This window comes from Ziziphus jujuba, chromosome 5 (assembly GCF_031755915.1).
Source record: "Ziziphus jujuba cultivar Dongzao chromosome 5, ASM3175591v1".
Taxonomy (NCBI): domain Eukaryota; kingdom Viridiplantae; phylum Streptophyta; class Magnoliopsida; order Rosales; family Rhamnaceae; genus Ziziphus; species Ziziphus jujuba.
This window is the reverse complement of record NC_083383.1, coordinates 12,618,240-12,637,146: the sequence shown is the minus strand read 5'-3', so window position 1 is coordinate 12,637,146 and position 18,907 is coordinate 12,618,240. Positions and strand designations below refer to the sequence as shown.

General features: G+C 33.4%; 1 protein-coding gene across 2 annotated transcripts; it reads left to right on the top strand.

Annotated features, from left to right (window-relative positions):
* The first annotated feature begins 256 nt into the window (after positions 1-256).
* On the top strand, positions 257-9,483 carry LOC107435011 (oxysterol-binding protein-related protein 1C). 2 transcript variants are annotated; one of them, XM_025067745.3, is made up of 10 exons: positions 257-1,380; positions 1,800-2,156; positions 4,207-4,303; positions 4,938-5,395; positions 5,915-6,070; positions 6,613-6,780; positions 6,881-7,021; positions 7,710-7,940; positions 8,152-8,265; positions 8,791-9,483. In XM_025067745.3, the coding sequence occupies exons 1-10, from the start codon at positions 790-792 to the stop codon at positions 8,956-8,958; spliced, it is 2,481 nt and encodes an 826-aa protein (XP_024923513.3). In that variant the 5' UTR covers positions 257-789; the 3' UTR covers positions 8,959-9,483. The 2 variants fall into 2 exon arrangements, with proteins under 2 accessions (XP_024923513.3, XP_048331317.2); XM_048475360.2 differs by having other exon boundaries at positions 258-1,380; positions 4,947-5,395.
* The last annotated feature ends 9,424 nt before the right edge of the window (positions 9,484-18,907 follow it).

The following is an 18,907-nucleotide window of genomic DNA, read 5'->3' as shown; positions in this document are numbered from 1 at the left end:
ATTTCCGTCAAACACCCCGGCCACTGATTCACCACTCTGCATTGTACACGTGTTCAAGAGTACAAATCCCACATGTCATCCTCACGTTTAGCCGGCAGCCAACTCCATTTAGTCATCACCGTACCTAACCAAAACCCAGCAAGAAGAGAAAGCGAGTTTCAGAAGTTCATAAAACGCTCTAACCAACCGCCTCATATTTTAAACTTGGCATTATAGCAGCGGTTTGGTTTTTTTTTTTTTTTTTTTTTTTTTCAATTTTTTTTTATTTTTTTTATTTTGGTTTGTTGGTTGCGTATTTGTATTTCAAGTATTTTGACCTCAATACAACCACCGTGTAATCATCACCAATCTCTCTCTCTCTCTCTCTCTTTCTCTCTCTTTGTTTGCCGGAAAAGGATTCTATCTCTCTCCGTCTACGCCTCCGTGCGTCATTTCCCGGACTTATCGCGTAAAAATTTTCATTCCGTTTTTCTTTTTTCTTTTTTTTTTTGAAATAAACAGATAAAAGCTCCCCCTTTCTTTCTTTCTTTCTTCTCAATAGTCAATATAACCGTTCATTCCTCAATCCAAGCAAACCTTCTCTCTCTCTCTCCTTTTTCTCTGTCCTTTCTTCCTCATTCGCAATCACAAGATATCGCACCCTAAGACTATGAACACCCTAAAAACCAACGCAACCGCTGTCGCCGGAACATTTTTCCTCCGTCGAGTCTGCCTTTTTCCGATCCCGTGATTTCTGAAACAATTGTGTGAATATATATATATATATATTTGTTTGGATGATAATTCCATATGCATCCCTTCTGTTGTGTCTCAACGGTCTCTGAACATTCACCCGCGAAACCCCCTCCTTTGCCTAATCTCCCCATGACTCCTGCTACGTCTTTCGTCCATAGATCCGATTCGTCCGCACGAGTCGCCGCCGGTCACGGTCAGAGCAACCACCACCATTATAATAATCACAATCACAATCAGATTCCGAGTCAGAATCATAATCATAGTAATAGTGAATTCGGGAGGCTGAGCCAGCGGACCACAGCGATGGCGGCTATGGCAGCGGCGGAGGCGCTGACTAGGATGCCGTCAGCGAGGGAGCAGCAGACGGTGGACGTGAAGATCAATAACCTGGTGGGAAATGGGATTTCGGGGATACTATATAAGTGGGTGAATTATGGTAAAGGTTGGAGGCCTCGGTGGTTCGTGTTGCAAGATGGAGTCCTGTCGTACTACAAGATTCATGGACCTGATAAGATCGAAGTCACTCTGGAAACTGAGAAAGGATCCAAGGTCATTGGCGAGGAATCTATGCGAAGGATTTCTAGGCATAAGAATGGCAACAATCATCATCTCCGGCGCAAGCCTTTCGGTGAAATTCATTTGAAGGTTTTTAATTAATTAATTAATTTATTTTTGGTTGCCGATTCGATTTCTGACTTGCGCTTCTTGTTCTTTGTATTCATTTCTTTAGAAGTCCATTTTCGTTGGAAAATTTCTTTTCATCATCTAATCTTCAATTTCCATTTCCATTTTCGATTTTGATTTCAGTTCTCGTAAATTATAATTTTCCACATCTTGTTTTCGTATTTGTTTTGGAATTGAATTTTCTTATTCGATGCATCATCTTCTGGGAATTTTCAATTTTGATCGTGGTGCGATTTGTCTAGATTTTTCCCCATTTTTAAGACTACATTAGATTATAATGCAAAGAAGTCTCTTTCATTCATTTTATTTGTCTCGGTGTATATGTAAATATATTGAATTTGATGATTTTTTTTTTTAATTTGAAAAAAAAAAAAAAAAAGGTTTCCAGTATCCGTGAAAGCAAATCGGATGACAAGAGGTTCTCAATCTTCACTGGGACGAAGAGGCTGCACTTGAGGGCTGAGACACGTGAAGATAGATCGGCGTGGATGGAGGCTTTACAGGCTGTGAAGGACATGTTTCCGCGTATGTCCAATAGCGAACTAATGGCCCCAGTGGACCAAGTGACTGTGTCAACGGAAAAGTTGAGGCAGCGGCTTATGCAAGAGGGTGTTAGTGAGGAAGCCATCCATGATAGCGAGCAGATTATGAGAAGCGAGTTTTCGGTGCTGCAGAATCAGCTTATGCTGCTCAAGCAGAAGCAATGGCTACTAATGGACACATTACGGCACTTAGAGGTACGGCAACTTCATGCCATTCGGATTTCCTCTTCGGTTTTCGTTTCTCCTACTACTGCCCAGAATTCTAATGCTCTCTCTAAAACAACCAAATAAATTGCTATGAGGCTTTGGCCTTTGGGGGGTTTTCCTTTGATTGCTCATTCTTTTTTTTTTTTTTTTTTTTTTTTTTTTCTTTTCTTTTTTCCATCTTGTACATGATTTATATTTTGTACAGATTTATCCCCCCAAGGAGCTTCTCTTCTAAAAGATGTTTTCTGTATATCTTTTTTATAATTCAATTAATGTAATTACAAGTTGTGGTCTTCAATGCAAGTAATATTGGTGTTTTTGATGTAGGCTACTTTGTCAGAATCTTTTTTTTTGATTCGTGAGATTATAGATGGTAAGGTCACTAGACTGTAGGATGGCATTCTAATCCAACATAAATTAGACCTCTTGTTCAGCTATTGTATTTCACTTTACATCAGAGATAAAGCTGACAGATATATGTTTGAAGACTGAGGAAATGTGTTAGAACATAGGATGTATATGATGCATGTTCATGGCTGTATATGTAGCAACAATTATTTCGTTGCCCAAGATGTTATTTCAACTACTAATATTTCAGCCAAAGATAAGAAGGTTCAATGGATGGTGTTTGCATGTCTAATTGCTTTTAATTATGATTGTTGAAAGTTCTGTTAGGGGTGGTTAGGGATGCAAGAATATAGCTTCGGGCTCACACATTTATGTGGGCTTACGTAGTATGTCTACGAGCTTCTGTTAATAGATCAAGGTATGAAAGTTAGATTCCACTAGCATTCTCGTTTAAGCGTAGTCCTGGTGTCTAAGATTTATAAGGGAAATTTTTAAAACAGATGCATTGGTGTCACATTAATGGTTGTGGATGGTAAACGGTGGTGGTGATTTGAGGTATGGCGTGTGTCTCTGAGCTACTGCAGTGGCAGCAATATTTGTACTTGAGGCTGCTGTCGGGTTGGCAATGGTGGGAACTAATAATTTGTTTTTCATAATAGACAAAACTGTCATGAAGGCTTTTTGAAGTATTTAACTAACTGATCAGCTATATTTTCTGCTAATTGAGTTTTTTAGCGTCAAGGATTTGTTTGGGTTAAGTTAAACCTTGTAGCTGTCATATGATGGGTCTTTGTTAGAAGTAACCAACTCAGTGAAATACTTTTTTAAAGGGAGGATGAATTTCATATCAAGGGAATGAATTTCATATCAAGGTATCTCTATTAGAGAACTTAGGTAAAAAGGAAACCGGGTAACGGTCTGTTTATGGCGTGAATAAGCTTGATTGCATGAGAAGATGAGAGTTGATTTGCTGCATATACACATATCAATGATATTTATTTGGAGTTGGTACTTGAGTTACATACATTGGTGGTATACTCAAACGTATTAGAAATTCTTATCCATAAATGAGAATCTAGTTCCATTATTTTAACTTGGTTCATGATGGAATTTCTATTTTCCAATTTTTGCTCTTAATTTTTTCAGTTAATGTGGAAATATGTGCCTTGAGTTTTGTTAGACTATCTGATGGTTTGAGTTTTCATTAAGTTCAATATAACCCTTTATGCGCCAAAGTCCTTACATATCTGTTTCTTCTTGCTGTGTTCATTCTTCAATCTCCTTTACCTTGACACTTGTAACTCCATTGAATGGCGATGCTCAAGTTTCAGCCTTAAAAGGTTTGTTTTGCCTTTTTGCCCTGTGGCAAAATATATATGTGCTTTGCAACTATGGTGAAACATTTGTAAAGTCGTTAACAGCATTGCCACTAACAGCTAAGTTTTGAATATTTCTTTTTTAATCACTGTTAAGCAATTGAAGTGTGTTATTTTTATTTATAAACTACTTTCTAAACGATGGGTTTTAAAGTTGAATTAATGTGTATCATCCTCAATAGCCATTTGCCCCTGTGATATTTTCACAAATATCTGTGCACTTAAGGTTGTTTTTGTTAAGAGTTGGACTTAAGATTTGAGGTTTTCATTCCTTTTGAATGCTCATAAGCTGCTATTTATATTGATTTGTGTAGACAGAGAAGGTTGATTTGGAAAATACCGTGGTTGATGAGAGTAGACAGCTGAACGATTCTGGGGCTTCCTCTAGCTTAAGACAGGACAAATATAGCGGTAAGCTTTACGCGGAACACCATAGCAGTAGCTTTTTAGTTTTTAAATTTAATTTTCACTCTGTTCATGTGATGGTAAGATTGCATTGAAACGTTACCCTTGATTGCCGTTAGTATTATCTCTCTTTTTGTTTTAGACCTTTAAATTACCCAACAATTTTGATATTCTGGATGTCTTATGGGTTTATATTTAAAACCCTTCAACTACTGTTGGCTAGAATTCTCAACTCAATTTTCATGCTTATGTTTTCATTGACAAAGCTAATATGGATTAATTTAACGAATACCTTTAAAGCCAAGACCTTCAGAGCCATGTAATTTATTTATTTTTTTTAATTTTTTTTTTTTAACGTTTACATTGTGAGAACCTTAAAATAAATTTTGAAATCGCTACAGTTGAATGGCACACAGATAGCCTCTAAACCAGTTTCTCCTTGGTTGCATGATCTTTGTATTCTAAACATGTGATGAGGTATGTATTAATATATGGATGTTTCTTAATCATCATTCTGTTTTACCTGATGTTGAATTTTGCTAGAAATTAGGTGATTAGTAATGGTTGTGCTATCATGGTCCATATTCTGTTGAATTAATTTCATGTATCGTTGTGGCAATCTAACCCTGCATTATTTTAGTCTTTTCAGAAGGAAGTGCGAGTGAATCTGACGATGATAATGAAAGGGTTGATGCTGCCGAAGAAGAAACAGATGATGAGGAGAACACCTTTTTTGATACACGTGATTTTCTGTCATCAAGTTCTTTCAAAAGTAATGGATCTGATTTTAGGATATCATCATTCTCTTCAGATGAGGATGGTATATACGCGGTTGAATCTGAAGATGATATTGATCCATCCATTAGATCTGTTGGAACTAACTATCCTCATGTAAAGCGGCGTAAGAAATTGCCTGACCCTATTGAAAAAGAGAAGGGTGTCAGTCTTTGGTCAATGATCAAAGATAATATAGGGAAGGACCTCACCAAAATTTGTCTTCCTGTTTACTTTAACGAGCCTCTCTCCTCTCTACAAAAATGTTTCGAAGATTTAGAGTATTCATATCTCCTTGATCGAGCACATGAATGGGGCAAAAGGGTAATTCCATTTGATGGTCTATGTGTGATTTTTGATTGTTCTCTGTCATTTTATTACTGGCTATTTTCATTGCTGCACGGTTACACACTACATGTAGCTTTTATGTTGATGTTTATTCATCTAATGGTATTTTATGGAATGTGTTTCTAATCCCCCCAAAGAAAAAAAGAAAGATTTTACTTCGTACTGTAAATTTACTATACTTACCATTTATCAAGTGGTATTTTCTCAGAAATAACTTGTATTTCTTAGAAACAGAACAAGTATTGTAGTGTTAGTTAGTTTGCAGAGATGCAAGGACTGCTGTTATAAATATCTTATTTTGGTGTTTTCTTTTCTATTTTGTTTTTGGTTTTATTGCATCTAACTTCCCTGCTTGCATGTTCAAATTTATGTTTAGGCCATGGAGTGTTAGTGGTGGCTGTATTTTGTCATTTCTGTCAAGAGTTGTTTCTGTGAAATAGATTTCTGCCAAATGCTCCCTTTTTTCTAATTTTGTATTTCCTTGAAGTTTTGCAGGGTAATAGCCTAATGAGGATTCTAAATGTTGCCGCTTTTGCTGTATCTGGATATGCTTCAACTGAAGGAAGAATATGCAAACCATTTAATCCATTATTAGGGGAGACATATGAAGCTGACTATCCAGATAAAGGCCTCCGATTCTTCTCAGAAAAGGTTTTGACTTCAAACGCTAACCTACAGTTCTGCTTCAAACAACTGTCACACTAGGAGCACTTTGGCTAGTTTTACATAAATCATTTGTGTTTAAAAGGTAGACACAATATGGTGTGCATATTCCATCTTAGACATAAATGCATATTTCACACTCAAGCATTACTATACATAATTTGAAAAGGAGAATTGATAACATTATTATGGTATGTGCGGCAGTGACAATAAAAGGGATAGCCTTATAAATTTTGGAGAGAGCAATAGGAGTTATTTTGAGAGAAAAGGAAGTTCATGCTTATTTTTATGATATTCAGGCCAGTAATTAGTTTCACCAAAAGATGACTACCTCAGCCAAAACAGTGTAGAATATATAGCTGGCGTTATCTGAATTTACCGTAATCCTCTATAGAAAGTAACCCTGTAAAGTACTAGATTGTGAGGGAGGAAAGGGGGAAGAACAAATGGTAACTAGGTTCTTTAACAGACTCTGGACATTCAAAACCTTGTGCATACATACTGAATATTCTTTATCTTTTCGGTGTCAGGTCAGTCATCATCCAATGATTGTTGCTTGCCACTGTGAGGGTAAAGGATGGAAATTTTGGGGTGATAGCAATTTGAAGAGTAAATTTTGGGGCCGCTCAATTCAGCTTGATCCTGTTGGTCTTTTAACGGTGGAATTTGACGACGGAGAAATTTTTCAATGGAGTAAGGTAATGACTAATGATTCAACTAATATTCCCTTTTTTTGTTAAAAATAAATATTTTTTATATTATTCATTCCTTCTTGTGTTTCTGTTCTTTTTCTGTCAGGTTACAACATCAATTTACAACCTCATATTGGGAAAGCTCTATTGTGACCACTATGGTACAATGCGTATACAGGGGAATCATGACTATTCTTGTAAGCTGAAATTCAAGGAGCAGTCTATCATTGACCGAAATCCTCACCAAGTATTCTTTCCTTTTTCTTTTAATTTTCAAATGCTTTACTTGCATATAGTTTTATATGGAACATTTGGATGTCTTTTTGGATGGCCGAAAAAAAGCATGGCAATTTTTTCTCCAGGAACATAATTTGGCATAACTTCTTCAAGAATCATAGAGTTGAGAAAACAGTATCGTTTCTCAACTATTGTAACCAATTGATGATGTAATTTAGGCATATTTTGTTTGGTCTGTTTCTTTGTGGAATGAGATACAATCATGTTGTTTAATAAGTATCGTACTACTATATCACATGGAATTTACATAATACATAATTTTTAAACGAGTTTACATAATTTATATATGATGATACCAACTTCGAATCCTCTAAAGGATTTGGAGTTGGCAACAGAAAATTTTTATTAGTTAATCCTATATGGGAGTTGAAGTTGTCTGCAAGAAAAATATGTATGGATTATAAGGGGCAGTTCATGAATGATTTTCTTCCCCCTTTTGGTTTTATTTTGCTTACGGGAGAAAACTTTTTTTTTTTTTTTTCCTTCTTCTTTTTTGATAAATACATCAAACCAAGGGATTCTATTTTTGGGTGAACAGAATGGATTGAGGGTACAGATTCTGTTAATAAGTACTATACTATTGTTAACAAGCTTAAGATTGTTCTTTTAAAATTATTGCTGTTTTCTTTTTCGGTCAGGTACATGGTTTAGTACAAGATAGAAATGGAAAAACGGTAGCAACACTTTTTGGAAAATGGGATGAGAGCATGCATTATGTGAATGGAGATTGTTCTGGGAAGGAAAAAGGATTGGAGTCTTTATCTGATGCCCAGTTGCTCTGGAAGAGGAGCAAGCCACCCCAGTTTCCAACAAGATATAACTTGACACGCTTTGCCATCACCTTGAATGAACTCACCCCTGGATTAAAGGTAGTTTCGATGACTTCATTGCTATTCCTTGGCACCCTGGTTTGAAACACTGCAGTGGAACATTTTTTTTTTCTTTTTTCCTTTTTTCCAATTGCTTTTTTAGCATGGAAAAGATTTTAGAACATGCAAACAAAATAAAATCACTCAAGTGCTTTAAATTTTAATATGGTGTGAGGGGATGAGGACTTCTTAATCCTGATTTTACTTGCAGGAAAAGTTGCCCCCTACAGATTCAAGGCTCAGGCCTGATCAAAGGTATCTAGAAAATGGGGAGTATGAAATGGCAAATTCCGAGAAATTACGGTTAGAGCAGAGGCAACGGCAGGTAAATTATTGATTGTATGATTTGTATATTGCCGTATGCTTTTGCAGCTTATCCTTTTTGGTCTATACAATGCATTTGTTACCTCCTGGTAAAATATGTTAATTTTATGGTTGGACAGTTTTTCTGCCAAGAGTTGCTTATTTGTTTAGAGTGAAGTCATTGAGTCCGTCCCCCCCCTCCCCCCCTCTTCCTTTTGGCTATTTAAATGCCTTTTTTGGCTATTTAAATGTTGAGTCTTTGTATGCTGATATACTACCGGCCTTGAAATAAATTTTATAGAAGAAAGATATATATTTACTTCTAAGAGAAACTTAATAGTACGTACTTTAAAGTATGTTTGGATATCTATACCTGGTGTCCTTACTCAAAACTGAAACGCCTTGCTTAAGGTGCTTAGGTAAGACGAGGGGAGTTAGTTTTTAGGAAAGCTATAAGACCATTGCCTAGGTGTCTTGTAATTCATTTACTTGTTTTTGTTTCAAATGGCAATTGATTTTGATGACACTGTTTCATTTGGGACCTCAGGCCCGGAAGATGCAAGAAAGAGGTTGGAAACCACAGTGGTTTGCAAAGGACAAAGCAAGCGATACTTACCGCTACATTGGTGGATACTGGGAGGCCAGAGAAAAAGGAAACTGGGATTCATGTCCTGACATCTTTGGCCAAATCCCTTGTGATAACTTACTCGAATAAGTTGATTGCGGTCTTTTGGGTTCCCGAATTCTTTTTCCAATTTTTTTCTCAGTAGGTCTCCGCACTTGAGCTGCCCCATGGCATGCATGTAAGTAAAATTGGATGATAAATATCGATTAATAAAAGAAAAATATTTTTCCCCGTTCTCTTTGTTTCCATCTATTATGCTATGATGCGGATATGAGCATAGCGACGTATTGGAACCGCCTGGCAAGGGGTTGGTGTTCTTGGCTGTTAAAAAACAGAGTGGATGCTGCACTTGATCAAGGCATTTTCAAGTGGCTTCTAATTGCACAGGTTGAAGAGAAAACCCTCTATTATTTTTTTCCATTCTCAAGAAAAGAAATTGAAATTAAGATTCATTTTCATTCCTGCCTCCACACCCTTGAGCTTTCACTGAAATTTTTACCTGTAGTTAACAGAATTTGTTTCATTTATCTTACTGTGAATAGCTCAGAGGTAATTTGTTTGAAGTGGCTGTAATGTTGTTATCGAGATTCTAATCAAAGAAATTGTTATCTTTTACCTCCTCTCCGTGTTCAAGTTTCCTGTATATTCCCACATTTGTTTTCATTTATCTGAGAAGAAAGAAAAGATTTTATATTCTGGATGTTATTGTCATTGTTTGCATTGATGTTCATGTGAAAATTGAATTTGTTTACTAATAATGAATATTGTGTAATAATTTTATGAAGAACCGAGTATTCTTTATGGAGTTCTTTTTTAAAAAATTTCTGGTTAAGAGATTTTTTGTTTTTTTACACATTATTATTAAAAAAATTTAAGGTTTTCAGAGCCGATGCAGTTTAAATTACAAGTGTTTACCCAAGGATTGACAAGAAATGTATCAACGGTAATCAGTGAAATAAAAGCGTGGGCTTCAGGTTTGCAATTCATGCCTTAAACGTTTGCAGTATATTTGTATAGAAGCGCTAGTTCGAAATCTTGTATATAAACGTAAAGGTACTGCAGCACGGCTTTATTTCAACATTTGATTTGGCCATGCAACATAGTCCAAACCAACTTCAATGATCAGCTGGCTGAAAGCAGAAACTCGAATTGCTATTGGGATTGGATCTAAAATTGAGTTCCATATTTCACAAGAAATCAAGATTTCATTAGCAAAACAAACATCCCACCCCAATCTTTACTGGAACTGGAAAGAGGTCTTGGACTCTTTTCATGATTGATTATGTTGGGGTGGGTGGATTATAACTTTGTATCTTTGCCAAAAATAAAGTAGTACCTTTGGCCCAAGAAAGATCTATTTTTACCTATTCAAGTGCATGTGTATGTATAACTAATAACAACAATGATTAATCATAACAGTAAGTTTTTATGTGTGGATGACATTAAACTTTCAATATTCACCACAAAAAAATTTAAAAAAAAAAAGGACATTAAACTTTCACCAAAAAAAAAAAAAAAAAAATAGAGTACTTTGGTTTATGGTTCTTTTGAACTTACTTCTAAAAGACGAAAGCTCAATCAAACTGGGGCAATCCAAAATATACTATTTTGCTGGTTCACTTGGTAATTCTGCGTTGCAGTATAGGTTTTATTAAGAAGATTGATTATACTTATCTACGACTATTAGAAAGTCAGCTTTCTTTACAGACCAAATTAAGGATAACACTGCATCTTATTTTTGAATCCGAAAATACAAGAGCCAGAAAAAGGAAAATAATTACAGTATAATAAGGACAATAAGATCACGTTATAGTTGTGGATTTTCTTTTTTAGGTAATACAAATTAATCAAGCATGAAACATGCCTCAAAGGTACCCGAGATAGACGGATCAATCAGATCATGATTTTTTTTTTTTTAATTGTTTTTTCAAAACCATGTCCATCCTGTTCGTACGTGCAGGTTTTAGGTATGTAGGTTGGAGTTGGGATTTGATTTTGCTTTCTTTCAGTGTCTTTTTTAGTCAAATAGATACGTACCCATTGTATCCGAAACCGTCCTCAACCGCAAAACACATTCTTACACGTTAAAAATATCTTCTTTATTTTCTAAAAACATAAAAAAATAAATGCGTTATTTGGTCGTAATTATATATTATTTATTGCATTCCCATCACACCTGTAGCTTTCACGTTTGAGCCCAAAAAAAAAAAAAAAAAAACACCTGTAGCTTTTCCACCCTGCCGCTGCCATCATCCATCCATCTATCTATCCTATAAAATAAAAATAAAAAATGCTATATATTGTTCCTTATAATCTTATAATGATTAACAAAATTTCCAATAATTCTATATTAAAATTTATATAATAAAAATTTTAAAAGATATATCTTCAAAAATATTGAAGTATAGTGTATATTAAAATTTATATAACAAAAAATTTAAAAGATATTTTTTCCAAAATATTAAAGTATAATAGGGAATGATATTGTTAAGATGATTCATAATGTTTTTCAGTCTAGAATCCTATCAAGTGATATTAACCGGTCCTTTATTGTCCTAATTTCTAAATTGAATAGGGCCTCTAAGTTTAAGCATTTTCGATCGATCAACCTATACAATACAGTTTATAAAATTATATCAAAAACTATGACAAATTGCATCAGGCCTCTTCTAGAGAAATTAATTTTCCCTAATCAGTTTGCCTTCGTTCCTGAACATTGGATTGGAAAAAACACCATTTTGGCCAATAAAGTAGCACACTCATTGAAGCATAAAAAAGGTTTTAAAGGACTCTTGGAAATTAAGGTGGATATGCAAAAGGCATATGAAAGGGTTGACTGATTGGTTCTCACTGGAATCCTAATTCTATTTGGGTTCTCAAATGTAAAATTAATCCCGAATTGCATTTCCTCTGTGTCCATAAAACTCTTGTTAAATGGAGGTATTTTTGGCAAAATACCAATGGAAAGGGGGCTTAGAAAAGGGGTCTCGGAGTCCCCATTCCTTTTCATTCTTGTTTCGGAGCTTCTTTGAAGAATACTGTATAAGTAGAACTGTAACAGGAAGATTAAGGGGGTTAAACTAGCACAGACATCCCTCGTAATTTCTCATCTTATATTCACTGATAATATCCTTATTTTCTGTAGAGCCAATATGGATGAAGTTCAAAATGTCATAAAATGCGTTCAGCTCTATTGTAAATGGACGAGACAAGTTTTTAATTTAGATAAGTCTGGCTGTTTTTTCTCTCACAATGTCATTGGAAAAAATAAAACTCTGATCAAAAGCTACTTGGGGCTGAAAGAGCTTGATAAAAAACTAAACATCTTGGGCTCATGCTTTTTGGGAGAAGAAGTAAGAAGGTCGCCTTTGAAGACTTAAGAAGAAAGATGGAATTGAGGATCCAAGGGTAAAAGGCTAAGCTACTTCCTCAGTGGCTTCATCCATTCCAGTTTATTCGATGTCAGCTTTCCTCCTCCTAAAAGATTGGTGCAAAAATATTGACAAAAGGGCCTGAGCATATATTTGAAAAACAACTTTAAACCCTTTGGGGGATTTATACCAATGGCTTGGAGGTTAGTTTGTCAGCCGAAGATCAAAGGAGGGCTATACTTCAAAACTTTGTGGAGTTTCAATAAAGCTTTGGTTGTCAAGATAGGATAAAGCCTGCCATCTGAAGAGAACAAGCTATGGGTCCGATCCCTGAAGGCCAAATACTTCCCCAATTCCTTTTTTGTGAAATGTAGAAAAAAAATTGGCTATTCTTGGCAGTGGAATGAAGTGCTTAAAACAAGGTCCCTGCTTGCTAAAGGGTTGTGCTTTAGAGTGGGGAAAGGTGACTCTGTTAATTACTGAGAAAATCCCTAGGTTCCCAATAACCAAGCTTTTTTACCTCAACCAAGAAACCCCTCACCTACTATTATGGATATGGTTAGTTCATTGAAAATGAGCAATGAAGACTGCTGGGATTGCATAGCTATCCGTTTTGACCAAGAAATCGTGAAAAACATTAGAGGAATGTTTTGTCCAAAACATCAACAGAGAGATAAACTCATTTGGACAAATACTAAGTCTAGTACTTTTAGTGTGAAGTCTGCTTATAAGTTAAAGGAGGGAGACGAAGTAATAGGCGATAAATGGTGAAAGATTATGTGGGAAAGCAACATACATGAAAGAACGAAGTTCTTATTATGGAAACTTGCCAACCACAGACCATCGGTGCTTTCAGATCTAGCTGCCAAAGGTGTAGAACTGGAAAGTATTAGATGTGCTCATAGTTTTCAAAGCTGTGAAAATGAGGTCCATGTCTTTTTCCATTGTGAAGTAGCGAAGAGACTTTGGTTTGTTTACCCATGGGGTATTAGATGGGAAAATACGGGGTGTAATGATTTAAGCTCCTTTCTTAATTGCTTAATTGATCCAGTGGGAATTCTCCAAGTCTATCTTAAAGATACAAAGAATTTCTTTTTATTTAATGTCATCACCTTAGACCATCTGTGGTGGATTTGAAATCAAGCTATTCATAAAGAAGCTACTGCATTTTCAAACCTCTCGATGGCTTTAGTCATGAATAAGTAAAAGGAATTGTTAGAGTCATACAAGCCAGAAGATGATGGAACCCCTTTGGACGTGAATGGGTCGAACATTCACAAGTGGAGACGCCCCCTGACCGGGGTGGTCAAAATTAACTTGTTTGTAGCAATGAGAAACGGCGATAGTTTTTAGCGGTGGTTGCCCGAAATGAAAAAGGAAATGTTCTACATGTCCATACTTTTAAGTAGAAAGTGTCCATTCCTGAAGTGGCAAAGTTAGAAGCCACCTTAAAAGCTATGCAAATAGCATCGTCGTTTGAATGGAGAAATGTATGTTTGAAAACGGATGCCCTAACAGTTAACAAAGCGATCATTAAGAGAGATAGGAGTTGTCTTCATTGGGCTTTAAACTTCATATTTGATGACATTCTCTCCTCTATTACTGATTTTCATAATATTTTCTTTGTTTGGGCCCTTAGGAATACCAATAGACTAGCCTACATTGTAGTCGAATGGATGATGAAACAAAGGTTTAGTGGTCTAGTTGATCCTCTTTATTTGCTGCTCTCTTTTGTACTGTGTGTGACTTAGGATAGTATACCGGAAAAAGCTCCTTGAGTCTGGACTTTTGTTGTACTGTTCTTGTTTTTAGTTTCAATAGAATCCAAGTTTTAGCTTAAAAAAATTAAAAATTAAAAATTAAAAGATGTTGAAGTTTGAATGGTATAGCATATATTAATAAATAATATCTATTTAAATTTATTCTCAAATATCTTATGTTTAGAATTTTAAATAAAAAAATTAGCATACTAAAAAAGAAGATGATAGAAGAGATAGTGAATTGATGAAGAGAAAAGAGAGAGGAAAGATTAAATTTATGATTCACTGTCTAATAGACTTTCCACAAATAGAAAATTTATTAGACCGCTTCTTCATATTTGTTTTTTTTTTTTTTTTTCACCACCTCACATTAATAGACCTCTTGTACAGCATCAATGGAGAGGACCTTTTTTTTAAAGGCTGTTTGTCCATTTTATGTGGCAAAGATTTTTTTATATGAGTAAAATCAATGGATATTATGTTGAAGAAGTTCTAATAGGTTTTACATGCTATTTTACAATTTAAGTGATTTTTTAAAATAATTTACTTTTTCAAATTAATTTTTTAAGATAAAAAATGAATATATAACCTAATACAACCAATTAGCATTGATTTATATCGATAATAATTCCATTAATAATTATCACTACTAACAACAAATAGCAAAACTCTATTAGATATTGCAAATTGCAATTTTTATACTAGTATATAGACAAAGGTTCTTCATCCATCTAGTTACAACCTTCATTTAACATATATATATATATATATATATATATATATGGGAGACCACATATGTTTGTTTGGAGTTATACAAAATGTATATATTAACCATCATAATTTCCAGAGTTTATAAATTATATGCATATATTATGGTATTTATTTTTTTAAATTTATACATATATACCGTAGGAGACCTCGTCATAACTTTTTATTATTATTATTAACTCATTTTTTTAAAAAAAAAATCGTTAAATTAATACTTTGCATTATTTATCAAAAAAAACAAAAAAAACAATAATCTGGATCAATGAACACTTCCCTATCTATACTCTATTTAGGGGAGGATTTTATGAACTAAAATATCATATAAGTCTTTTTTACATCATATTATCAACATAATTGTTTCAATAGTTAAGATTTAAAAACATATAAAATTAATGAAAGACTAGAATACAAAATGGGCAAAGCATACCCTATATGCAACTGTATAGACTGTAATTGCATTTTTAAATCTTTAAATTTCAATCTTTCAACTTGATGTGAGTTTGAGGTATCAAATATTACGTATAAAAGAAATTTACTTCTATATAAATATAGTATTAACCATCCATAACTTTTTATTGCTTGTGCAGGAGTAAATATCTTAGAATATAAATATCTTAAAATATAAATGCATATTTTATCATTCTCATTTTTACAATACAAATGTTAGAATTTTAGTGGTAAAATTTATTATTTTTTAAAAGTTCTTTATGAATACAAAAATAACTCTATGCAGTTTTATAAATATTTCAATTATCAAAATACTCGTAAAACAACAATTTTTTATTAAAAAAAATAAAAATTAAAAACCTTTTATCTTCATCATCTCCTTCTTTCTTTTCTTTTTCAAATTGGGATTAGGGTTTTGCCCATAAAACTCCTTCCTTTCATACCTCTACTATTACATAATAGATCACAATCTAACCAAGCACTATTCCATAACATTCTATTTTTTTTTTCTTTCCTGAAAGAAATTATAATCACGATTTGGGCACGACAATCTCTGATATCTATATATATATATATGTATAATTTTTCTTCTAAGAGAAGGATGCTAGTATGTTAGATAACTATTATGTGATTTATTTATTTATTTATTTTGAAGAAAATCAACAAATTTTTTTTAAAAAAATAACTTAAAAGGTAGTTTTGAAATTTTAAAATGTGAGAATTATATAAAGTTTTTTTACTATTGTAAGTAAAAACTTTCATTAATTTTTAAATAATAATTTTGAGTTTGTGTTCTTATATTTCAATATTTTCATTTAATATCACATATTGTAAGGTAAGTTACATAGCCTACCATATTAAAATCCTATATAATACATATAGATGAAAATTTTCACATCATCAATCTTTAAATATTTTTAAAAGGTGAAATTTAGAAACACATTTGGAATTTATATAAATCATTTGGATTCACTTTTATCTTTTTAAAATTTGAGAATTTCATTAGTTTCATATAACCCTTAATATATTTTTAAATCTCAATTTTTTAAATAATCCAAAAAAAAAAATCATAAAATGATTTTACTAACTTAGAATCTCACAAATAATTTATTCATTAACGACTATATTAACTTTCTTTTGATTGTCAATAAGCCTTTTACATTCGAGAATTAATTCGAATTTGATAGACTCCAAGGAATAAATGGTCCTAAATTAACCATCCTAGGCCTTTTTTTTTTTTTTTTTTTTTGGGGGTGAATTAACCATCCTTAGCATAGTAGTCGAAGCAATTATCCAATATATATATATATATATATTTGGTAATAGCAACCATCAAATTTGCTTGTAACTTCTCAATTGATATCTTTTAAGGGCTTATAATTTTTGGTTTTGATGGGTGTTAAAGACCCAATTAAAACTCTGAAAATAACTGAAAATAATGTATTGGATAGGAATGTACATAGACAAGCATAAGGATGACGCAAAGTGGGGGATATGGTAATCTGACATAAGAAGATACCCACACCTTACCTTACCAAAAAGCAACTCTCTCTATTCTCTTCAAACACTCAATGAAATCAATTTACCAATATTTTATTGAAAGATATTTGACCAAAAAGAAAAATATATTTTGTTGAAAGATGGATCGGCGTGGTGTGGATTTGACAGGTGTAGATTGGTAACACAAATCCTCCAAACCCCGGATTTTCTCCATCTTTAACCATCCAATCCATCTTGACCGTTCAATCCGTATACTTTTTTTTGGCTTTTCAGTTTAGACAATGTATAAAGAACTCCCAGTCTCATCAATAGCCCTTTTTCCAATATCCAATCTCATACGTCAAATTGTCAGAAATAATTTATCAGATTGATTGGTGATGGTTTTAATCATAGTATACAGACCCTCAACAATACTAAACACTCAGATGAGATAAACGAGGTCGTTTTTGTCAGGTCATGCTCTTTACCTATCCTTTCCTATCACCATTATTGAAAACCAACTCTTTCTTTCTGGTTTGTGGTTTGAGTTTTCAGTTGCTTTTCCTTGTTTTCCATTGGCCTCGGCATCCACCCCAACATTGTTTTGCCCAACGTTATTTTTGGTGTGTCCAAAAACCATATTTCTTGCGTATATATGAAATAAATTTATATCAATCTTTCCCTGAATTATTCAAAATGTATGATTCTTTCTGCCAAATCTTGTCACATCGCTGTTTCTTTGGAAGATATAGTAAAAAAAGAAAGAAAGAAAGAGAGAGAGAGAGAGAGAGAGAGAGAGAGAGACAAGTTTGGAAGACATATTTTTGTTCCTCAGAGTATGTTCCTTATCTCCAACTATAGCATATACTATAAATATTTATGTCTACAAAGCTTAATATAACAAGAAAATGGTGACTCACATTACGTAGTATGATATGTATATATTATTTATAAAATTTTCTCTTGATTCACACACGTAGATAATGTTTAATATTTATCATATCCAAAGTGTTTTTAATTGTTCTTCCCATATTTTGCTCTAGAATTATATATCTATGCCTTGTAATCTCCTCCCAATGGATTACTTTACGACTCTAGAAGGTATTTTACTTGACTAAGTAGGTTAAATGCAACGTTATCATATCAAATATTTATATCCAATTTAATTCTCAAGCTTTATATGAAGAAATAATGGTAAACCACTAAGCTGTGAATTATATTTTTATGCACGTCAATCTAAAACTATGCATTATTGCTCACATAATAACTCATAATCACAAAAGGAAAAAAAAAGCAAAACAAAAAAAAAAAATAAACAAAAAAACAAAAAAAAAGCTTAAAAAAATTAAGATATGACAAAAATTGTTGATTCACACCTTTTGCCAATTCAGTTTGATTATATCTTTCTGTCTTATCTTTTTCTTCTTAGAGATGACAATAATCTTTTTGCAATAACTTTATCTTAAATGAGAATTTTCTTTCTCTATAAATAATATTATAAGGTTTGATGATGCAAGCAGATGAACCATCTTGTTCAGATACTCATTCCGTTGGGACAAAGGATTCGAAAGAACAAGGAAAATATTTAGAGAGATGGTGTGCAAATTATACTTTAAATTGCTTAAAAATTGTAATTAATAATTTTTTTGAAACTGACTTTCTACTGAGCACTCATGAGTTGTCTGCCAGCGTTTTACACCTTCAAAGCTTGTTAAACGACAAAAATATTATAACTCAGTAGGCTAGCTGGTCCGGTTGGATTCTTTCACAGGTTGATGCTTCTCTGTTTGTGATGTAAAAAATTGAAAAAATTAAATAAAAATTAAATTATTAGTTATTTTGTGTCTCTCTGAGAACACGATGCGACAATCCATCATCTCAGCTTCTTCATAGCCCTCTTCGCCTTCATCTCCTAATTTCTTCTGGAAACTCCAAATTTTGCCTAGTTTTGGTCCTCCTTAACCGTGACCTATTCTTTTTGTAGTCCAAAACATCAACTTAGCCCTTTTCAGTATGAACCGGCCCATGCATACATTGTATGTTTCCAAATTTTTTTTTTCCTTTTTTTGGATTTTTTTTAATTATATTAAACTTATTACAATTGAAAGAGGTAAGTTTTATCTAGAACAAGGTTTAAAACCTCTAAACCTAGAGATATCCATTCAGAGTAATTTTACCGTTAAATCAAATTTATGAAATATATATACATTTTAT